The sequence below is a fragment of the Lactuca sativa genome, chromosome 3 (genome assembly GCF_002870075.4).
Source record: "Lactuca sativa cultivar Salinas chromosome 3, Lsat_Salinas_v11, whole genome shotgun sequence".
Classification (NCBI taxonomy): domain Eukaryota; kingdom Viridiplantae; phylum Streptophyta; class Magnoliopsida; order Asterales; family Asteraceae; genus Lactuca; species Lactuca sativa.
In genome coordinates, this window is record NC_056625.2 from 46590325 (window position 1) to 46614759 (window position 24435).

General features: G+C 36.0%; 1 protein-coding gene across 1 annotated transcript; it reads right to left on the reverse strand.

Annotated features, from left to right (window-relative positions):
• Nucleotides 1-5221: 5221 nt before the first annotated feature.
• LOC111909081 (tetrahydroberberine oxidase) lies at nt 5222-7066 on the reverse strand. The gene has a single exon (XM_023904867.2). The coding sequence runs from the start codon at nt 7047-7049 to the stop codon at nt 5445-5447; it is 1605 nt and encodes a 534-aa protein (XP_023760635.1). The 5' UTR covers nt 7050-7066; the 3' UTR covers nt 5222-5444.
• Nucleotides 7067-24435: the final 17369 nt, after the last annotated feature.

A 24435-nucleotide genomic window follows, 5' to 3' on the forward strand; every position in this document is an offset into this window, starting at 1 on the left:
ATTAAGAGGTAAAAAATAAGATGCTAACAAACATGTTGAATCTGAATTTGTAAGAGGTTGCCTCTTAATTTTTCAATTAAGAGGTAAACAAACAACCCCTAAATACACTAAATACGTAGAGTTTGCATTCATTTTTTTTAGATAAAGGCATTCTCGGCCACATTAACGTACATTCCGTCAAGCACGAAATAGGCGAAAAATCTTCAAAATTGGTGTCTTGAATTCTCTATTCATTGGTTTCTAATTAAGTTTGAACATTTGAAAGTCTCCTCTCCTGATCAGACTACGGTAGGTGTTAGTGTATAGCCTGTTCTTGTAAAAGTGTTATTATATTTGTAATTATGTGATTTAGAAATCGAGGAGAAGATCCACAATTACCAAATCTTTAGGCAGGCAAGAAACAGAAACACATCTGCTGTTCTGATTCTTGATTTCGATCGATCTTAGCCCGCATGACTAGTAATTGTAACACGATGCTTCTCGTTAACAAAGTAATATACTTTTAACGACTATTCAAAAATATTTAACGAGACCATCTTAGCGAAAATATAATTACTCATATCATACCTTCAAGACACAAGTTTTCCTATTGAAATGGAATCTATCAAAAGGAATGAGCGCATAATATGTAGAGCCTAATTGACTATTTCTAGCCAGTGGAATCAAAATGCTAGGTCGCATGCATTCTACTATTTAAATTTAATTTGTTCAAATTGAAAACTACAATGTTGACTAAAGAATGTTGTTATAATTTGGACTGTCACGTCAATTCTTATTTAAATAAAGTAAAATACAATAAGTAAATATGGATCGCGTAAAGTTATGGATACTTTAACTAACTTTTTGTTCAAAGATGCCACTTTTGATCAAATCAATTTTTATTTAAAAGTAGATGTCAAACGAACAAAAATAGTCATATTATTTATGCTTTGAAAAATTATTATACTCATATAATTATAGTTAAGTAATTGGGATAATGTCATAATAACCCTCAAGTTTGGTTGAAAATATCGGTTTTACCCTTTGACAAGATTTTAGTTCGTTTATACCGTAAACTTGCAATATTTTTTTCGGTTTTGCCCTTTTACAGGATAAACCGGATACCTGTACAAATGGCATCCCACATGTGCGCTGAGTAGGCTAGAGTTGCTGATGTGTCTTGCTGACTGTGTTCTTTAATTCCTTTATAAGGAAAACTAGAAAATAGTCAAAATGAGGCTTGCAGAAAGCGAACCTGCCTCCTCAAAGCCACACGCTTACCACTAAGCTGAAAGGCTTCTTTTGTTTCCTTTCTAAGCAAATCGTATATATTGTATACCACCTAAACAATCTGAATACACTTTCAATTATTATTATTATTATTATTATTATTATTATTTCTTTGAATTTCAATATAATTATGTAACTTTTTTTATTATCAATATAAAAACGTTTTTTTTTCCGTATTTTCACTATAAATTCATTTTTTTCGTATTATCAATATAAATATTTTTTTTCTTCGTATTTTCAATATAATTAGTTAAATACATTCATTTTGTATTTTCAATATAAATACCTATATGTCATATATCAATATAACTATCTTTATTCGTATTTTCAATATAAATATGTAGATTTCGTATATATTATGTAAATTTAATAATTGTATAAATAATTTTTAGATGCATTATTATTAAACGTATTCTCGACCGAATAATTCAAATGCGTATTTAGTAAATGAATAATACAAAAAATACATATTTATATATTATATACAAAATCTACGTATTTATATTGAAAATATGAAAAAAGACACTTATATTGATATAAGGCATATAATTATTTATATTGAAAATACAAAATGTATGTATTTAACTATTTATATTGAAAGTATGAAAATTAAAATACTTATACTACAAAAAAAGGCATTTATAGTGAAAATACAAAAAAAAAAGCAAAAACAAAAAAAAGTTTTTATATTGATAATAAAAAAAATAAATAATTATACTGAAAATTCGAAGAAATAATAATAATAATAATAATAATAATAATAATAATAATAATAATAATAATAATAAGGGTCAGTCCAAAGGTTTTCAATGCCCCGGGCAAAACAGCTTAATGATGCCCTATGTTTAACAACTAATATATATAATGATATGAATTACTCATAAATATATTCAGAATGCATATATTTATGAAAATAATCCATAACAAGAAACACCAAGTAACAATAAGAAGAGGTTTAAATTTAGAAACAATAATTCAATTTCAAAGTTATAGCTCAATCATTTATAGTGAAAATACAAAAAAAAAAAGCAAAACAAAATAAAGTTTTTATATTGATAATAAAAAAATAAATAATTATACTGAAAATTCGAAGAAATAATAATAATAATAATAATCAGGGCCGGTCCAAATGTTTTCAATGCTCCGGGCAAAACAGCTTAATGATGCCCTATGTTTAACAACTAATATATATAATGATATGAATTACTCATAAATATATTCAGAATGCATATATTTATGAAAAAAATCCATAACAAGAAACACCAAGTAACAATAAGAAGAGGCTTCAATTTAGAAACAATAATTCAATTTCAAAGTTATAGCTCAATCATTTATAATCAAATCGACTCGAGTCAAAAATATAATTCTAACATTCATTTATGAAATTAAACAAATACAAATGCAATGTTTTTTGAAAACAAAACATAACTCCAACTTTAAGTTTATTTACTAATCTTTTTGGTAAAAATAATTACTAGAACTATGAATTAGATAATCAAAAAGCCATTAATAGTACAACCACACCCTTAAACATGGGAAGGGTGATATATATAAAGAGAAAAAAAGAAAAAAAAAAGGATTAACTAGCTTGCAAAAGGGCAGATTCGTGTTTTAAGCTAAAGAGTAACTTAGGTCATTTTCCTCTTGGGTAAATTCATCTTTCAAGCCAAGGGGCAAAAAACCCAACTGCAGGTTTAAGAACTTCGGAGGCTCAAAGTTCAATTTTCAAGACTAGAAGGAAACCTTGACCATTCTCTGGTGCTCTTCACAAAAGTGCTACCGAAGAAAACTTATAACTTTAAAAAGAAACACATATATCGATCAGAAAACTTAAGCAAAGAAAGAAAGAGACGATTTTTAGTGTTGTTTGAAAGAAAATAACAAAAAAACGGAACTCGATTTTTGCCCCTCATTGTAAATGATAGAAACAGAAAACCTCAGACAATGCCCTTCGTAATGCCCTTCGATATGAAAGAAAGAATCGGAAATAGTGTTCATGTTTTTTGCTTGAAACGAAATACTCAGTACCCGATTCCTTGATATATACAAGATCGAATCAGAAAAACTAACTCTCAGGGATTCCTCGGTAATTCTCCCAGTCGGCTAGTCTCCTCGTCTTCTTAGGCGTGCACTTTTTTAGCCGCTATTGCCCGTCTTCTTTCTAATTTCATGTTTCAGATCACGCCATTCTTATTGGACTACTTTTGTGCGAAAAACTTTGGTCCAATTTACATATACCAGTAAGAGTTGAAAAAAATGTGATGCTCTATCCTATAGTGATGCCCTGGGCAGTGGCTCAGTTTTCCCTGCCCTTGGTCGGCCCTGATAATAATAATAATAATAATAATAATAATAATAATAATAATAATAATAATAATAATAATAATAATATTGAAAAATATATTCAAAAAAGTTTTTATATTTATAATAAAAAAATACATAATTAGATTGAAAATTCGAAAATAATAATAATAATAATAATAATAATAATAATAATAATAATAATAATAATAAATAAAATCAAAATAAAAAGTGTATTCAAATTGTTTTAGTCGTATACAATATATATCATTATTTCGGATAAGAAACGCAACATGGCTCTCATCCTAGTGGTAAGATTGTGTCTTTGTGACTCAATGAATTAAAGAACACAGTCAGCAAGACACATCAGCAACTCCAACCAACTCCACAAACATGTGGCATGCCACCAAGACACATCAGCAACTCCAGCCTACTCCACAAACATGTGGCATGCCACTTGTACAGGTGACCGGTTTATCCTGTAAAAAGGGCAAAACCGAAAAAAATGTTACAAGTTTGCGGTATAAACGAACCAAAATTTTGTCAAAGAGTAAAACCGATATTTTTGGCCAAACTTAAAGGTTATTATGACATTATCCCTAAGTAATTTACTCATATTGTTATGTATAGTTTGGCTTCATTAGCACCACCATACCATGCATGTATGTTCCCCAAATTATAGTCTTATACAATATGGGAACTCTATATCAACGTCCATACAGGATCACACATATACTGCTTATTCGAGAATTAAGCATTCAAGATGAAGTTGTTTTGGGTTTGAATCTCACATACTAAAAGTTTGGTGGCCAGCCATTCTAAATAAGAGTTTATATAATATCTTATAGATTTTATACATTTAGAAAGATTGAGCTGTGAAAATCAAAAAATAAGGTTATTGTTTTAACGTTATTGTTCTGCTAAAATATTGATCGTAATATTTCGGGATTTACCCCCATATGATAACTCTATGACGGGTTTGGTGTAGGCCGTCCAAATTATACATTTAACCTTTTTTACTTTTTTCATAGTACGTATCCACGGATCCTTTATATGGCTAGGGGGGCCATGGCCCCCCCTGTTTTTTACCTCCTTAATACTATATTATATATAAAAGTTTGGTTTTATTTGTTGACTAACGATTTGGCCCCCAAGTTAATGATATACATTTATTTTTATATGTAATGTTAAAATAACTACTTTTAAAGATAAACACATGGATGCACCACTTTTAAGAGAATTAGCTATATTATTATAAAGTTTTGCTACTTTTAGTGTGATCTAGGCTCATATTTATTTAGAGAAAAGAATGTAGTTTGTAGGAAAATTAAGTTAGTGAAACGATCTGCTAATGCCAAAAATATAAGATATCTAATTTTGTAAAGGTAATTTTAGTATAGTTAGAATAATAGTTATATTTAAGTATAATTATTAAATTGTTATTCTCTTTTACTAGTTTTGTTAACTATTAGCAAATCATATTACATAGTCAACATCAAAATGATAAAACGATCAACAATGGTTTCAGCCCCTCCGGTTAAAGGGTCCGTGTTCTGCTCCTTTACGTATCCCAAGTCTAAAGCTGTATTGACCCAAATTATTTTAATCAAAAACATAATTGTTAGACAAGAGGAAGCATAAGAATGAAATATGATATAAAATGTCTTAATAAGACAGTGTATTTATTAGATAAATTCATAATTAGAATTAGACTTTATGCTTTTAGACATCTTTGTTAGCATGGAGATCATATACACTAGGAAAAGAAACTGACAGAAAGTAGCATTATTGCTAGTTTTTCATGAAAACAATTAAAAGAATTAATAAAATGCATCTGTTGGGTGTTTCTGCAACCGCTTAGCTGATCGGGGGTTTTAGAAAACAGGAATACTCTGTGGGCGCCTAAAGAAATTGTGAGGATCGACTTTGGCCTTGATTCGAATCAACTTCTTGAAGTTGTCCCTCTTCCAGTATCTCTCACCCCAAACACTTGCTTCTTTGTAGTTAGCACTTCCAACACCCAAATCCAGATCATTGTAGTTGGAGTATGCCTCTCTGGGGTTGTTTGACACATAAGGCGTCATTAAAGCATCCAAGCTTCGCAGCCAAGCTATCCTCCTGAGGGATGTAGGTGTTGTGTCTGAAGGTTGACCGTTAAAATTGACAGTCTTTAGAATTTGTAAAAACACCCCCGCTCTATGAGGATACGGAATTGCTGTCTCTGAGAAATCAGCCATCCTTCCGCCAAATGGATTGATCATCAGAAGCGCCGATTCATCGTTTTGCATAAGCTTTCTCCATATCTTCTTGAGTCCTTTTATGGGGATGGGTGCGCGGGTGTAGTCTGATTTGCTTTTGTTGTTCAGCTTGGCAATGGCAGATCGGTTCGTCAGAATCTCGGTCGGGGTTGAGCTTGGCAACCCCCAAAACACAAGGGTCGACTGCACCATTCTAATTTCTTCACAAATCTCTCGGGTAACACCGAGCTCTGGAAATTTTCTGTAAAGCAACGGAAGCAATGTGTCGGTTGTGCCCTGATATATTCCTTCAAACATAATTCTTATGGTTTTCTTGGTGGTGTTGCCGATATATTCGGCAAAAACTTGAGTTCTTATGTGCAAATTTCTATCGATATTCGGTGCAACGTATTGATATTTATGGAAGATTTCGGTAGCCCCTTGTTCCAAAGTTTTATTCAGTATAAAGACGGTTACTTTTTTTGGAACTGGAACCAAGCTCAGCTTCCATGCAAGAACAATTCCGAAACTTGAAGAACCACCTCCTCGGATCGCCCAAAACAAATCTTCTCCCATTGATTTCCTGTCGAGAATATTCCCATCAACATCCATGAAGCGAGCATCCAGAACATTATCTGCAGCAGTACCGTATTTCCTCAACAGGTTTCCGTAGCCACCACCGCCCATGTAACCACCAACACCCACCGTTGGGCAAACACCTGCCGGGAAATACAAGGTATCGGTCTCTCGCGAAATTTTGTAGTAGAGTTCACCAAGCGTAGCGCCTGCTTGGACCCAAGCAGTCCTTTTTGCTACGTCCACGTCTATAGACCTCATGTTGGTGAAATCAAGCATAACAAAGGGAACATCAGCAGTGTATGAGAGGCCCTCGTAGTCATGGCCCCCACTCCTGATCCTGATCTCGTACCCGTGTTTCTTGGCGCAGTATACACATGTTTGTATAAGGGTTTCCTCCATAGGTGTCACGATCACTGATGGTCTACGTGTGGAGGGCTTAAGGAACCTGGTGTTTTGAACTGCCACTTGCCAAATGGGTAGGAAGGAAGCATTGACAGGGGTGAAAATGAGTTGAGAGACGGTAGTCACATTGTTGGATTTGGACAGTAGGCAGCTTATTAGATCGCCAGAACTTGAGGATGATAAGGACGTTGCCCATGAAACAGAAAACAAGAAAGTTACAACCATGAGCAAAACTGAAGAACTAAGTTTACACTTCTTCATGTTTAGTTTTGTCGAGTTAATTTGATCAATGGTAGTGGCGTATTTATATAGAGCGACATAGTATCTGGTTAATTTGTAGATAAAGGGTTGACTTTGACTTTAGAATAAAGGTATACCAAGTGATTTTACTTTAACGCCAATTCAAATGCGGGGCTGTTATGGGCATTTTCGGAAGTAGCTTGGTTGCTCATCACGTTCTTAATTAGTACTCAAAACTTTAAAAAAAAATCATTAAGTTTTTTAGTTATAGTTTTAATTAGAAAATATATTCTTATGTAATATAAGTAAGTTATAAATATTTCTCCTATAAAATTCACGTGAAATATAGAAGAAGATAAATTTTGGATCTCATGAAAAATAAAGGAAGTTGTAGTTCATATTTCCTTTGTTTTCATGAAATTTGATCATATATATACCCACATGTTTAGCTCCTATAAGCACATATTATTATTTAGAAACAACAACTTTAATATCGCAACAAAGCTAACCAGGGGTTAGCAGGCAAGAACGTTAATATCACCCTTCTTTTTCGTGGAATCTTCCTCATCTGTCACAACTCCTTCTAACACCTCATCAAACTTTGCTTCATCACTTTCAAGAAACAACATTAAAAGATGTAAAATAAATAATATACTTACAAGTTACCCATTTGTTATTTATCAATTCATCGGATCAATTTTTTATTTAACAAAAATTTACAACCCCCCCCCCCCCCCCCCCCCCCCCCCAAAAAAAAAAAAAAAAGAAAACCTTCAGAAGGGTATATTTGGAAATTCATAATTTATAAAAAAAATAAAAAACTGTTTGTTAGAAGTTTAGAAAGGAGGTCTTAGACTTTATTCTTTTATTCTAGGCATTGGAGAATTTAACTAACTTGGTGATACTAACTTTTAACCATAACTTGTCATTCAAAAAAATAAAAGAAAGATGAAAAAACCAAACTACACTTAACAGCTAGTTTTTTGTAACATTCAAAATTTTCATTTCTAATTAACTAAAAAATTCTTCATAAAACTCATCTCAAGAAAATCACAAGTACAAAATACAAATCATTATAGTAATATTAGAGTGTCCCAAAATACACGGAATCATAAACTGTAGTTGGATGTGTACAATCAAATTTCCGTCTTCTCGTGATCATCACAAGTACCTGAAACACATGTAATCAATAATTGTAAGCACGAAGTTTAATGAGTTCCCCAAAGTATCACATACAACACAACACAAATAAACAATTATGGGTCATCATCAACGCTGGAGACTACCCGAAGTCTCAGTGGGCAAACAACATGCCCTGTGGATTATCAACAATCTTGGAGACTACCTACAGTGTAAGCACACACAGTAACACATATCACAGAACAACAAATAGAAACAGTTGGTCAACACATATATTCTACCACACAGGTAAGAATAGTGAGGAGACTCACCTCACATTGAAGACTGATAAAACTCATACCTGAACTGGCCGAACTAAACTCCGCTTATTAATCGCACCAAATAACCCTAACTAACAATTAAGGTAATTTTCCATACTCAACTAACCACAACTTTGGCCAAAAGACCATTTTGCCCCTTCCAAGACCAAAACCCTCACAAATTGACCCAAAAATCACACTTAGCCAAAAAGTCAAAAAGTTAAAGGTCAACACAGTTGACCTTTACGTGCGACGTACTCGGATCTATGTTGGGCATAGAGCACAAAACCAGACAATGGGCTCCTAGCTGACTGTGTTGGGCGTAGCCAGATTTACGCTCAGCGAGCACAAAACCAGAAAATGGGATCCTAGCTGACTATGTTGGGCGTAGCCAGATTTACGCTCAGCGTACTTGGCCTAAATTCAAAACTCAACTTTTAAGCTCTGAATCATTAAGCCACTTTACCGCAACCTCCGATCTGACCCTAAAAGGCATTCTAATCAATAAACTCTCTAACTTTATGCCTTTGCATGGCTAAAGAGAGCTCAAACCCCAAAGCCTAACTTCTAACATCACCAAAACCCCCATAACTCATGCATGGATGAAAGGAAAGGACCAAGCTTGCATTTTTATGACACCATGCTCTCAAAAACGTCTGAAAGGATAGATCAAATGGTCTGGAGTACTCCATACTCACAAAGACCAAGGTTTTATGGTGAATAAACATAAACTTAAGCTTAAACAAGATCTAGCAAAGTAAGCCTTAGGGTATGAACTTTATACCTTCTGTAGATGAACAATGAGGTGTAGATTTTAGATCCAAGAGCTTGAATGCACCACCACTTCTTCACTGATCTACCTTCACTACCAAGAACACTAAAAAATCACTCAAAGGCTTCAAAACTCACACTCAAGGGTTAGGGTTTCGATATTAAGGCTAAGAGGGATGGAGGATGGTCATAAGAAGGTCCAATTGGGAATAGGATGCTTAAATAGGGGACACAACCCTAAAAATTTAGGGTTTGGGAACAGCACGAATACGCCCAACATACTCACGAAGGTTCAAGATCCAATTAATGACTTACAACCGATGTACAATCAATGTACGCCCAACATAAGGAATTTCTTTGCAAAAATTTGAAATTTTAAGGTTGAAAATGGAAATATCTGGAAACGGGTGTTGCAATTCTTCTCCAATTGAATCATACTTCATCCTTGAAGTCAGCCACTATAAAAAGATCAGGGTAATGCTCCTTCATCTTAGCCTCGTGTACCCAAGTCCACTCAAACCCTTTCCGATGATGCCACCAAACTTTGACTAAGTTCACTACCTTGTTCCTCAAGGTCTTCACCTTCCTATCTAGAATCGTCATCGGCCTCTCGATGTAATTCATGAGAACATCGACCTAAATGTCCTCTAAAGGAACCACAACTTTCTCATCACCTACACACTTCCTCAAGTGGGAAACATGGAAAGTGTCATGAATCTGACTCAACTCCTATGGCAGCTCTAACCGGTATTCCACTTTCCCAGTCGGGCTACCACTCTGAAAGGGCCAATAAACATGGGGTACAGTTTGCTCCACTTCTTGAATCGGATAACACTTTTCCATGGTGATACCTTCATACCAAATCTCCACCCGGAAAATCTAACTCAGAGCGTTGTCGATCCGCATAACTCTTTTGGCGGCTCTAGACCGTCAGCAACCTCTGTTTGACCTGTTAGATAAGCTCTATCGTCTTGAGCACTATCTCAGTGCTCCCCAAAACTCTCTATCCCTCTCCCTGGAAAATAAGAGTCCGACACTTCCTCCCATACAAGAGCTTAAAGGGAGGCATGCAATTACTAGCATGATGTTTGTTGTTGTAAGAAAACTCGGCCAACCGAAGGTAGAAGACGAGAAGAAGTCTTAGTACATCATCTTACCTTGAAAGCCTCACTATCTTCTTTATTTTTGTTTTCTGTACTTTTGTAAGTCCTCGTGTTCCATGCTTTATGACTCCATGAGCTTAGATCTAGGTTGTCTTGTGTTATCCTTCATATTTAGGTTAGTTGGAAGGTTGGTTTTTGTATAATGTTGCAAACCTTATGGTTCCCCAAAGTCCCTTTATAGTTTAGAGTTATGGATCTAAAGTTTGATAGAGTTTTGAACTCCTGTATGAGATCTTGGCCTCATTTTTACACTTTTTGACCTAGCTTGAGCTCAAGAAATACATTGGACATGCATTTCTATAAAGATATGATCTTTTGAGGATTTAGAAGAATTCTATAAAGCTTTATAATGGGGGGGGGGGGGGAGGATTAAGAGCTTAATGGATTTGGTTGGTCTGGAAGGTTCTCATAACGTGGGGGATTAGTCGCCACGTCGTGGTATTTGGCAAATTCGCGACCAATTTGTATTATTATCCCACGTCATGGCATATGCTTGTCCAGGTCATGGCGACCGACTGTTGACTTTTTGAACGTTGATCATTGACTTTGACCAAGTTTGACTTTTTAGCTAATTAAGTATGTTGAGCTATAGATTGAGACATGGTCCCTATTTCTTGTGTAAGTGGCCTATAGAGCTGGTTATCGGATCAGGATCATCACTACTATCTTATAAACTGAGAGGTGATTTTTTCCTCACTGTACTCGTCAATCAAAGACACCAATGCCAACCCACTAGATTGTGTTATCTACCCTTATGTATAGGTGTTGCTATGCCGTAGTGATCTGTAGATTGGTATATTTATAATGATTACCTTTATTTACTATTTATCGTTTATCTCTTGCATATGTCGACATATGACAATTGGGTTGAGGTGGTACTACTTTGTTCAGTATGGAATAAAACCCATGAGCAATCCAATCATAAGCAGAGGGCCAGGAGGGCAATCCATTCTTATGTTGTGGGCTCGACAGCAAGCCAGTCATAAGTTGTGGGCCAAGGGTGGGTCTATCTAGTCTCATTCTTAGGCTTACAGGGAATCCATTCTGATTTTGTGTGTCCTGTGTGCATGCATTATATGTATTCTTATGTGTGGTATTTTAGGGGAAAGTTACTAAGCTTTGTCTTACAGTTATTGGTTTCATGGTTTCAAGTACATCAGACGACCGGGGCAAGGCGAAGGTGTAATCGTACACATCTGCCTTATTGATTATGTTTTAAGTGATTTTAATACTCTAATTCTATGGTTTTGTGTTGAAAACAATTGATTCTTGTCTTATGGTTTTGTGGAATGATTCTATAAAAATGAAAAAAATTATCATGGTTTTGGGAATGTTACAAGAAGGAAAACAAGCATTAAGATTTGCCGCTAAGTCTTAATCTGTGTATAGCCCAGAAAGTCACTAAAAAAGCAAGGGTACAACTTGATTAATCCTGTGTACACCTCTTTGACTGGTCAAGGCCAATACAAGCTTGCATGGTCAGGCCAAAGGGCCCATACCCTTTGTGCGCCTCTACACGTGCACTAGTCTTAACACAGATAAGCTCTTCATCGCTCATAGGTGTGATTCTTAATGCCCACTTTCCACCATTTGAATGAACATTGCCTCCCCAACACGATTACAATGACTATATGACAAATATACATTATGCATCCCAATAACAACCACTAGTACTAAAATGACCTACGGTGACACTTTCCCAAAAACGGTTTGTCACACTTTTTATTAAAAAGGTCACTAAAAAAATTTAGAGACTGTTTTTGGATACATTTAAATTAGTTTGTGTGTCCATTGTATAGAAATCAAAACTTTAATCACACTTAATTATACCAAATGTGACAGTTATTAGCCACACTCGACGACTGTGTCCATATTTCACTATCAACCACATTTATAGATTAACATTATGATTTTTTTTATATAAGAGACAATACATAGACATCTGGTGACATGAGATGATTATATATGTTTCTGTATCATGGTGCTATTTTGACACATGAAATCCAATGTAGCTAAGAGAGGACACATATGGCCACATTAAATATTATTGTGTCCATACGGTGGCGTTTAGCAGTAACGAAGTAGCATGAAAACAAGTTAATTTTAGTGGCTTATGGTTATGTTCTTTTTATTGTGCGTGCATGTCAAAATATGATGAATTGACTTTGAAAAAAAAAACAAATAATATGAGTGTAAGTTGCATTTCGTTATGTTTACAATTAGTATGTGTTTCTATAAGTAAATTTAGTTAGAAGAAATATAAAATCTGATCAGTATAATTATAGTATGGTCATTGAATGTGTGACTATAATTATGTAATGGTCATTCTTTTTGTACTAGTTTGTGTATAACTTTAAAGAATAGCCTTCATAAAAATACCCTTTGTTGAATAGTCAACCATGTGACTTATATAGAGCCATTGACTCAAACCCAAACTGTATAACTTATTATTGGAATTTGGGACATATTTTGCAAAAAAAAATGTAATAATTTTCATTTAAAAACTGTTGGAATTACCTACATCAAATGATTTTTGGTTATAAATCAGTTTGACTTTTGGAACCTATTTTGGTCATATAACAGTTGGAGTGATGTCAACATGTAAACAATAAATGGTTAAAGTTGCATCTGCAAGGCTTGTTTAATTCAACCAAAATACCCTCTAGAAGGGGACATAAATTATTACTACGGTCTATATATTTCTGCATCTAGAACCACAAAAAATGTAAAAGACCATATTGCCCTTTTGTAGTAAAATAGTCCCAGTTTTCTTATTATATTCCATTTTAGAGTTGAAAATCCAAACCAAAACAACTCCCTATAGAGAATACCAAAAATAACATTCAATTTTAAAATGCCCCTTTTCGACTTCTGATCACACAATTCAAAAAAACAATTAAAAATTGAATGACTAAGTAGATAAATTGCATTAAATATGAATTGGTAGCATTGTGCTGGAAATAGTACAATTAAAAGGATAGAAACATATACTAAAATCTTATAGATATATCTAAGCACCAATTTTTAAACTAAGAAAAATGATAAGGGTAATATTGTCAATTTAGGGCTGAAACACCATACAGAGTAGTTACTAGTATGCATACTAACGCAAACTTCCAAACAAACTTCCACGCAACATTTTTTATCTTTTATGGAAGTAACTATCCTTTTTTGAACACTCGAGAGTGAAACACAATTTATTTTATGCATCGATCAATACGTGCATCGAAATGGTTTATCTTTACCATAAGCATACTAAAAGAGTAAAAAAAATACTTTAAATTAACCATAATGGTGAAGGAGGTTATATGTTTGTGGGTTGAAAATAACTTTAAATAAGATACTACTTAGAATCCTTTCACGACAAAACTCTAGGATTAAGGTTTGGCCTTTACCTTATACAAACAGAAGTAAAGATTATAGTAGCACACCGGAAAATCCAAGGGCAAAATAGTCAAGATATAGGAACACACTCCCAATAACAATCTCAACATCAAACAAAAACCAAAAGCATACTAACTAGAAATATGAAGTTTATATGAAATGTGCAATTCAAGGCACCAACAAAGCAACACACAATGAACACCATGTAGGGGTAAAATGGTCTAGGTATAGGAAAACACTCACATCAATAACATTGACATTGTAAAAAAACGTGAGACAGTGTAATCTGCTCGAAGATGCTGTAAATGTGTAGGAAATTTAGTATTATCAGAAATCTAAAACTAAGAATGAGATAGTGTAAATGTTTAAGAATAAGAAATTTGAATGCATCAGAAATCAGAATAATGGAATGACAACATCGGATTTGAAAAAAAAAATCAAAGTTAACAGTCTACGAAATCAAAATTGTATTACATTGTAAAAAAAAAATAGAATTTGCATCAAAGTAAGAATAGAGTTTAACAACCAAGAAGCTTTAAATTTAGAAAAATTAAAAAACCACGTGGGCGATATGGGAGGTTCACTGCTTTTTGTCTTTCAATTAAGAAATCATGAATTTTCATGTAATGAACACAAAGGATGAAACAACACCAGAAACAGTCTTTTTCATTCCCTGTAATATCGTAAAAGAGAGAGAGTGTGACATCCCTATTTTCACGGCCAGAAAAGACCAATTTGTTTATGCTTTGTTTTATAAAATCAGAATAATCTTTTAAAGAAAACGATTGCGGAATTTGTTCCCAAAACAAGATATGATAATAACTTATCAAAACATTTCTCAAGGAGAATGTATTTTCATTTATTAATAAAACATCGAGATGTCATGTTCCGATACAGACATATAAGCATAAACAGAACTTACATTCAATTACACTAATGATTTATATCTCCTTTAAATCTCTCTGTGAAATATGTCTTCATATTGATACCTGTGATACAAAGAAAACTGAGTGGGTCAGGCTTGGGAGCCTGGTGAGCATATAGGGTTTTCCTCCCACAATATTATATCATATATTTATAAATATAGAGCATTTAAACTTGTATAATTTCACCATATAAAGGCAACTCTTATCCCACCCCATCGATCCTCACAACGACACGATCTAAACTCTCGTATCTAAAATTTACCTCTTTACCTGATCCCTATTCACGAATCTAAAACTATCCTCTTCACCCGATCCATACTCATGGATCTAAAACTAACCTTTTAACCTGATCCATACTCACGGATCTAAAACTAACCTTTTCCCCTGATCCATACTCATGGATCTAAAACTACCTGATCCATACTCACGGATCTAAAACTAACCTCCAGACTAGGGACAATTAACTTAGTCTTAATCCATACTCCTGGACTAATAACAAGTTTTTATCCCTTTACCTGATCCATACTCCCGGATCTAAAACTAACCTCTTGGTCTAATCCATACTCCGCTACTAACTAGATCAACAACAACAACATCGGGGCCTCTCATCTGTTTATCACACATCAACTATCTACCCATGTTCTACCCAACATATCACTAGATAAAAATATATATTTTTATACATAGTTTAAAACCTGTATAGCGTTTTCATTCATTACCTATTCCACATAACAGATGAGGCACACCCACATAACACGTATTTCATAGAGAATAAATCAGGTCTATGAGATAGAAGAAAGTGAATATACATTCACACACATAACAACAAAATTATACACATAACACGTATTTCGTATAAAATACTTCATAATTATGTGTTAGAAGAAAGTAACCACACACTCACTTGATTAAAAGATGATCTGACAACACTACGACTTGCATAAGTAGTATTCTTCGGTAGATCTGTAAGATCTCCACAAAAATCGAACTTCTCGCGGGTAGAGCTTCGGCTCGGGAATCGCACTTCTCGGGATCTCGGGAGCGTAAAACTTCCTTCTTAACTTGGATACGAGATCCGGGGTGTCGGGATGGCTTCAGGGGTTTACACGCAGAGCTTTGGCACAAAAACGAGGAGAAATGAGCAAATAAGCTCGGAACCCTCGCATCCTATTTATAGGAGGCTGAAGCCTCGCAGTACGCTGGGCGTACTGCCTTACGCGGGGCTTAAGCCTCCGAAATCGTCACTGCATGCGTCATCCGAAGAACTCGAGTGCGAGGCGTGTCATGCTTCGCAGTACGTTGGGCGTATGCCGGTATGCTGGGCGTACTTCAGATAAGTCCGATGACTCCCCTTCGGATAATGTCGGATTTAGTAATTAAATTTAAATATTAATTATTTAATAAACTTTGAAAATTCATATCTTCTTCATACGAACTCCGTTTTCGACGTTCTTTATATCCACGCGTAGGTGAGACTATGCTCTACAACTTTCGTTTAGACTCCGTTGGCTAAATTTGACTTTATATCATTTATTTTTAGTAGGCCGAGATAGGAAAACTTCGTTATAAAATCATAACTTCTTTATCCAACGTCCGTTTTTGCCTATCTTTTCATCGTTTCACTACAATTTATGATATCTTCGATTCTCATTTAGATTGTTTCGGATAAAAACCGCTCGGTCTCAAATCGAGTATTCGGGCTGCATACCGTTAAGTCGAAACTTCGAAAAATCATAACTTCTTAATATGTAGTCAGATTTGGGCGTTCTTTTTATGCACGCTCATGGTTTAACGAACTCTACGACTTTCATTTAGATTGCTAAGGCTAAATATCCCTCTAACGTAAATTCACTTTTTACGTCGCGCTGTGTCGTGCCGGTTCTGTCGCGAAACTTCGACAGGTCATAACTTCTTCGTTATAGCTCGGATTTCGGCGTTCTTTATATGTACGGAATCCTTATAACATATACTACAACTTAGTTAAGATTATTCATTCTAAATAATCTTTCATCAAAAATTCATTTTTTGAAGCCTATCGTTTCTAAATTGACTAGCCCTGATCTACGGGCGTTACAATTATCTCCCCCTTAGGATGATTACGTCCCAGAATCATCAACGAAAATAGAACTTGTATAATGATTCCATATGCTATCTCTTCATCCTAGGTAATAACCATAAATTCTATGTTTCCTCGAAAGAGTATTTAACTCTATGGATTTCTTGATCGCAGACGATGCTCAATCTTGCCTCTGCTTATCGTACTATGCTGTACTTTCAATCGTAACCTTCGAGTTACCAAATAAGTCCTTATTATGGACTCCTTCTTCTTCTTAGGATAAATACTTTCCTTTATCTATTGTAACAAACCAATGGGTCGTGCTCTACTGACCTCTCATCGAATGATGCAATGCTTAGACTCAGGTCTCTTAGAGTTAAATTCCAAAATGGAATATACCTTCCTTCATATTCTAATGTGATATAATCACATTTTAGCATGTAGCATTTCTACCTACAAACTTCTTTTAACAACGAGCGCGACACTATCAATCGTATTAACTTCAACCTTCTGACTTAAGTCAGATGATACATCTAACTTGGTCCTCTAGACCACGTAACATACTCCTCGTAGTCGAACTCAAATTTAAACATGACCACTAGGGTCAGAACAAGAACCATCTTACTAGTCATTACCGAAAACATGGTAATGACATACCAGAATAAAATGGAATCAATCACTAGCTTCTTGGTAACCTTGTGACTTTCCCTGATCCAAGTGCGAGTCCTGTGCTTCCGGTAGTATATGCATCTACTACCTTTCACACCTACTCATTCTCGTCCCAAGTATTGTCCCGTAGTCGACCAAGTCACCATACAAGAAAATCACATAATCATTCAACACATCAGATAGCAAAACTAGGGTTTATATTATTTCTTGAAACGATTACACAAAGGTTCAAGTTCACCCTATACTACGCCTCTAGTAGGCTACACTTCCTGATATAGACTTTATATATTGACATGAAGTCTTCATCCTTGAATCCTCGCATTGTTTTCTGCTTTGTCGAGGATCATGTGGAATGCTCTTGGCTTTGGTGGTGCATTTGGCCTTATAGCCTCTTCTCTTCTTAGGCAGTTTTGCTTGAAGTGCCCTTCTTCGCCACACTTAAAGCAGACTTCTCTTTTGGTTGGGCATTTGCTGGCGTAATGACCAGTCTTCCCGCATTTAAAGCAGGTCATTTCTTTAGAGCATTCCCCAATGTGCTTCCTTTTGCACTTGTCACACCATTGTGCTCCTTCTTCGAGCTTCTTCGAATCAGACTTCGAAAATTTTCTCTTCTCATCGGACCTTGAAGATCCTTTCATTTTTCTTTTCTCGCCCACCTCGTTTCTCTCCAGACCCCTTTCCTTTAACTGGGTCTCCACATTTTTAGCTGCTCGGACTGTTGTCTTCAAAGTAGTTTCCATCTTGACCGTTGGGCCAAAGTCGGCAGGTAGTCCATTTGCGAACCTCTCAATTTTTGAGAGTTCAGTTGGCACTAAGTATGGAAATAACTTCATCTTTTCGGTAAATGCAGTAGCATAATCATCAATGCTCAATTTACCTTTCTTCAGGTTCTGGAATTCATTGTTCAGAGCAATCAGGTTTATCTCTGAGCAGTACTGCATCTTTAACTGCTCCGGGAATAATTCCCAAGGCATCTTCAGGGCTTCCCCTCGAGGCTTCATATCTGCCAGTAACTTCCACCAGCTCAAGACTCCATTCTTCAGTTGTCTAACTGCAAAGACAGTCTTCTGTTTGTTGCTACAATCGCAACTCTCAAACACCATCTCCATTTCGGAGATCTAGTCCATAATCTCAACAGGATTTGGGCTTCCAGAAAGACTTGGCGGCTTGGCGCCCAAGAAATTTTTATACATACACCCATCCCTGTTTCTTTCCCTTTCCAGGTCATTCCTTTCTACCACTGGGGGTTCTGCTCGTCCAACCATCCCACTGTAGTTACCTCCCTCCAAATGCCCTCCATTCACTTCAGGCTCTTCCACTTGAAGTGACACTCCCTCACGATTATGTTGGAGTAATTGCCTTGTCTCCTCCATTTGGCGATCCAACATCATCTGTATCATCGCTTGCACCCCAGCCATCGTCATTGGCTCTGGTGCTGCTGCTACAACAGGTGGTTGATTCTTGTCTTCGTTCACATTTCCAACTCCACTTCTGGTTCTTACCATTTTTGATCTACACACCAAATAAGGTGAATTCAGATCCTTAATCACGATAGATAATTAAATCATCCTTATTACCCTGAAACTTTTACATGCTAGTTCTAATATCGTAGTCGTACACTTAGAATCCTAAACACATAAGGTCTCTAGATCCGGTCGGCAACAGACCATGGATCCGAACAAATAATAGCATCAATATAGCTATCACACAAAACATTTAGCACATAAAAGCATTTTAGGCATCATTCCTAAAATAAACTAATGCTTGTGTCAATTTAGGTGTACTACCTAACATATTTTAGACACACTCCTCACAATCATTACTTAGCATTCTAAGTTTAAGTCTAGAAATTTCCTACAAATTCCTAGTTCGCTTAAACTAATGCGCTGATACCAACTGTGACATCCCTATTTTCACGGACAGAAAAGACCGATTTGTTTATGCTTTGTTTTATAAAATCAGAGTAATCTTTTAAAGAAAACAGTTGCGGAATTTGTTCTCAAAACAAGATATGATAATAACTTATCAAAACATTTCTCAAAGAGAATGTATTTTCATTTATTAATAAAACCTCGGGATGTCATGTTCCGATACAGACATATAAGCATAAACAGAACTTATATTCAATTACACTAATGATTTATATCTCCTTTAAATCTCTCTGTGAAATATGTCTTCGTATTGATACCTGTGATACAAAGAAAACTGAGTGGGTCAGGCTTGGGAGCCTGGGGAGCAGATAGGGTTTTCCTCCCACAATATTATATCATAGATTTATAAATATAGAGCATTCAAACTTGTATAATTTCACCATATAAAGGCAACTCTTATCCCACCCCATCGATCCTCACAACGACACGATCTAAACTCTCGTATCTAAAATTTACCTCTTTACCTGATCCCTATTCACGGATCTAAAACTATCCTCTTCACCCGATCCATACTCACGGATCTAAAACTAACCTTTTAACCTGATCCATACTCACGGATCTAAAACTAACATTTTCCCCTGATCCATACTTATGGATCTAAAACTACCTGATCCATACTCACGGATCTAAAACTAACCTCCTGATCTGATCCATACTCCTGGATCAATAATTATACCCAATCCATACTCCCGGAATAAGGACAATTAACTATACCCTAATCCTGATCTGATCCATACTCCCGGATCAATAACTATGCCCAATCCATACTCCCGGACTAGGGACAATTAACTATACCTTAATCCTGATCTGATCCATACTCCCGGATCAATAACTGTGCCAAATCCATACTCCCGGACTAGGGACAATTAACTTAGTCTTAATCCATACTCCTGGACTAATAACAAGTTTTTATCTCTTTACCTGATCCATACTCCCGGATCTAAAACTAACCTCTTGGTCTAATCTATACTCCGCTACTAACTAGATCAACAACAACAACATCGGGGCCTCTCATCTGTTTATCACACATCACCTATCTACCCATGTTCTACCCAACATATCAGTAGATAAAAATATATATTTTTATACATAGTTTAAAACCTATATAGCGTTTTCATTCATTACCTATTCCACATAACAGATGAGGCACACCCACATAACATGTATTTCATAGAGAATAAATAAGATCTATGAGATAGAAGAAAGTGAATATACATTCACACACATAACAACAAAATTATACACATAACATGTATTTCGTATAAAATACTTCATAATTATGTGTTAGAAGAAAGTAACCACACACTCACTTGATTAGAAGATGATCTGACAACACTACGACTTGCATAAGTAGTATTCTTCGGTAGATCTGGAAGATCTCCACAAAAATCGAACTTCTCGTGGGCAGAGCTTCGGCTCGGGAATCGCACTTCTCGGGATCTCGGGAGCGTAAAACTTCCTTCTTAACTTGGATATGAGATCCGGGGTGTCGGGATGGCTTTGGGGGTTTACACACAGTGCTTTGGCACAAAAACGAGGAGAAATGAGCAAATAAGCCCGGAACCCTCGCATCCTATTTATAGGAGGCTGAAGCCTCGCAGTACGCTGGGCGTACTGCCTTACGTGGGGCGTAAGCCTCTGAAATCTTCACTGCATGCGTCATCCGAAGAACTCGAGTGCGAGGCGTGTCATGCTTCGCGGTACGCTGGGCGTACTTCAGATAAGTCCGATGACTCCCCTTCGGATAATGTCGGATTTAGTAATTAAATTTAAATATTAATTATTTAATAAACTTTGAAAATTCATATCTTCTTCATACGAACTTTGTTTTCGACGTTCTTTATGTCCACGCGTAGATGAGACTACGCTCTACAACTTTCGTTTAGACTCCGTTGGCTAAATTTGACTTTATATTATTTATTTTTAGTAGGCCGGGATAGGAAAACTCCGTTATAAAATCATAACTTCTTTATCCAATGTCTGTTTTCGCCTATCTTTTCATCGTTTCACTACAATTTACGAGATCTTCGATTCTAGTTTAGATTGTTTCGGCTAAAAACCGCCCCGGTCTCAAATCGAGTATTCGGGCTGCATACCGTTAAGTCGAAACTTCGAAAAATCATAACTTCCTCATACGAAGTCAGATTTGGGCGTTCTTTTTATGCATGCTCATGGTTTAACAAAATCTATGACTTTCGTTTAGATTGTTAAGGCTAAATATCCCTCTAACGTAAATTCACTTTTTACGTCGCGCTGTGTCGTGCCGGTTCTGTCGCGAAACTTCGACAGGTCATAACTTCTTTGTTATAGCTCGGATTTCGGCGTTCTTTATATGTACGGAATCCTTATAACATATACTACAACTTAGTTAAGATTATTCATTCTAAATAATATTTCATCAAAAATTCATTTTTTGACGCCTATCGTCTCTAAATTGACTAGCCCTGATCTACGGGCGTTACAGAGAATGTCAGTATTCTTCCTCCTCAGTCTTCGTCATTCGTTGTAGGTAGGTTTTTGTTGAGCTTTGTCTTACTAAGTCTATCCTACTGAGGCGGAGTGGGTGGTGGAGCAGTGGTCAGCGAAAAGGGGTGGTGGAGCTGTAATCGACAAATAGGGGTGGTGGACCGGCGACAACGATTTGAAAGGGGTTTATTGGTTTCAAAGGGATTTCATGGTGTTGGGTTCTCATGTAATTGGAAGATATGAAATTAGGGTTGAAGCCATAAAACAAGACCACCGCTAAGCTTGTGATCGAACATGGGGGAGATGGAGTAGTGGTGGTGGACAAGGGACCTAAGGGGTGGGAAACGAGAAAGGGTTCCTGATACCCTTTTTCTTTCAATTAGAGCTTCGATACTTGAAAATAAAAAAAGAATGGGAAAAGAAGAAACAGCGGGAAAGATTATGTGTGGGGAGGGAACTGAAATTTTAATTTAAGGTAGACGAGGGAGAATGGTGTCGACAACATGGGAAAAGGGGGTATCTGTAAAAAACGGTCAAAATCAATGGAATTCGGTTAAAATTGGTTATAATTGGAAAAAGTAGAAATCGATCAAAATCGATAAAACTTGGAAATATTATCTTTTTTTAGAAAGAGAACTATCATACTATTTATACACGTAAACTATCTACTTATTTGTTATGGTCTGATCCCTGGTCTTTCATATAATTTGTGTGGAGCCACCTATGGGTCTTTCATACAAACTCTAAGAGCCACCCCCTGGTCTTCCTATATCTCATAAGCCAATGGGCCGAAATTGGTGCCTTTGACCCATAGTATAGTGAGGAGACTCACCTCAAGCTGTTGAATAACATAAACCAAAATCTCGAATTGCCGATCCTGAAAATCCACGCGCTAACAACATCAAATAACACCAAATAAATGATTGGCCCTCCACCCATAGCCAGAAACCTTGTCCGACTGTCCAATACTCAGGGTAAAAATCCATTTTACCCTTTCCTCTCTTAGCCCAAAATCCAAAGCCCAAAACAATAGTAACAAGAGCCAAATATGGTCCAATATCCAAATTGGGCCCAAAACCCATCATGGGCCTAATCCAAGAAGTCCCAATTTCCTAAAAGGCTCAAAATATCCATTGGTCAACCCTATTCAAACTTCTAGTCAATGGTCAAAGGTCAAAGAGTCAATAAGTCAAGGAAGCCAAAAACCCTGAATGGCCCAAGGCCCAAAATTTATCCATTGGGCTTCTGCTGAGAAATGAGGATGTAGGTTGGAGTGGTGAAGGGTTTTGAGACCATAATGTTCTTTAAATAGGGTGCAAACCCTAAAAATTAGGGTTTAGTCTCTGCGTGCAAACGTCGGGCATTTATCATAGAACACCTGGCGTTTGAACGCCCAACGTTCTATGCCAAACGTCTGGCGTTTGAACCAAAGTGCCAAAAATTAACACAACAAGGGTCTAAGCTAAAAAAGTACTTTGAATTGGGTGTTACAATATGTAAGGCTTATGGCTTAGGAGTTAGGGTTTAGGGCTTATGTCTCATAACTTATGATTTAGGTTAGCCTAGGGCACGCCTAATGGCTAATGACTTATGAATTATGACTTACGACTTATGACTTATGGCTTAAGGCTTATGGTTTAGGTATTATGGCTTATGCCTTAGTATCAAGGCTTATGGATTATATTTTAGGGATTAAGGCTTATGAATTATAGCTTAGGGCTTATGACTTGGATATTAGGGCTTATGACTTAAGGATTAAAGTCTTATGGCATGATGATTATGATTTGGTCATATGACTTAAGGCTGATTTTCAAACTGCTTGTATTCTCAGGTCCACATTAGACAGGTACCCAGCGATCCTTTTGGCGAAGACGGAGTGTAGAAGTCACGTCTTTACTTTTGTTCATATGATATTTATGTATGACACTTGTAACACTTTGGTTTCAAACAATGTAATTAAATCTATGTAATGTAATGCTTTGTGTTTACTATGCTTACTATGTACATTGGTTGCAATATTCATGATGTCTTCCACCCCGGAATGTTTCCGCCTTCGGTTTCGGGGTGTGACGTATTGGTATCAGAGCCCTTGTTTATAGTGAACTAGTAGACCAAACCTTACATGGTATAAGACTATAAACACTAAGGGGCCTAAGTGCTCTGAACTAAAAGTATACTTTAAAATATAAGTATTTTCAAAAGTATACAAGTATACCTAACCGTCGAAATCCATAACTACAAGTAGAACAAAACATAAGTAAAATGGGTGCTGTACGCTGCGGTTAAACCTGGGCAGTTATGTAGTCGTGTCTAGGATCAATATATCCTGGCCAACTATATTCATTCGAGACACTGCCAACATGTGCTTGGGAGTGACTGTGGTATGCGACATGCCTAAAACTTACCCAATACCCAAACAACGAGCCGTCATTGCAGCGAGACATGAAATACTATGGGAGTATTTCTCGAGCCAAATCCATTATAGAAATTCACATCCCAACTTTGCTCCTCAATCATTCCTTTAGCAATAATTTATCTGCTTTGATAACTCTTTCCTGCTTTATCGCTTAATAGAATGCTATATATGTTTTAATGAGATGTC

Bases quoted from the DNA above. Each gene is read 5' to 3' on its own strand.
- LOC111909081 (XM_023904867.2), bottom strand. From the start codon at position 7,049: ATGAAGAAGTGTAAACTTAGTTCTTCAGTTTTGCTCATGGTTGTAACT.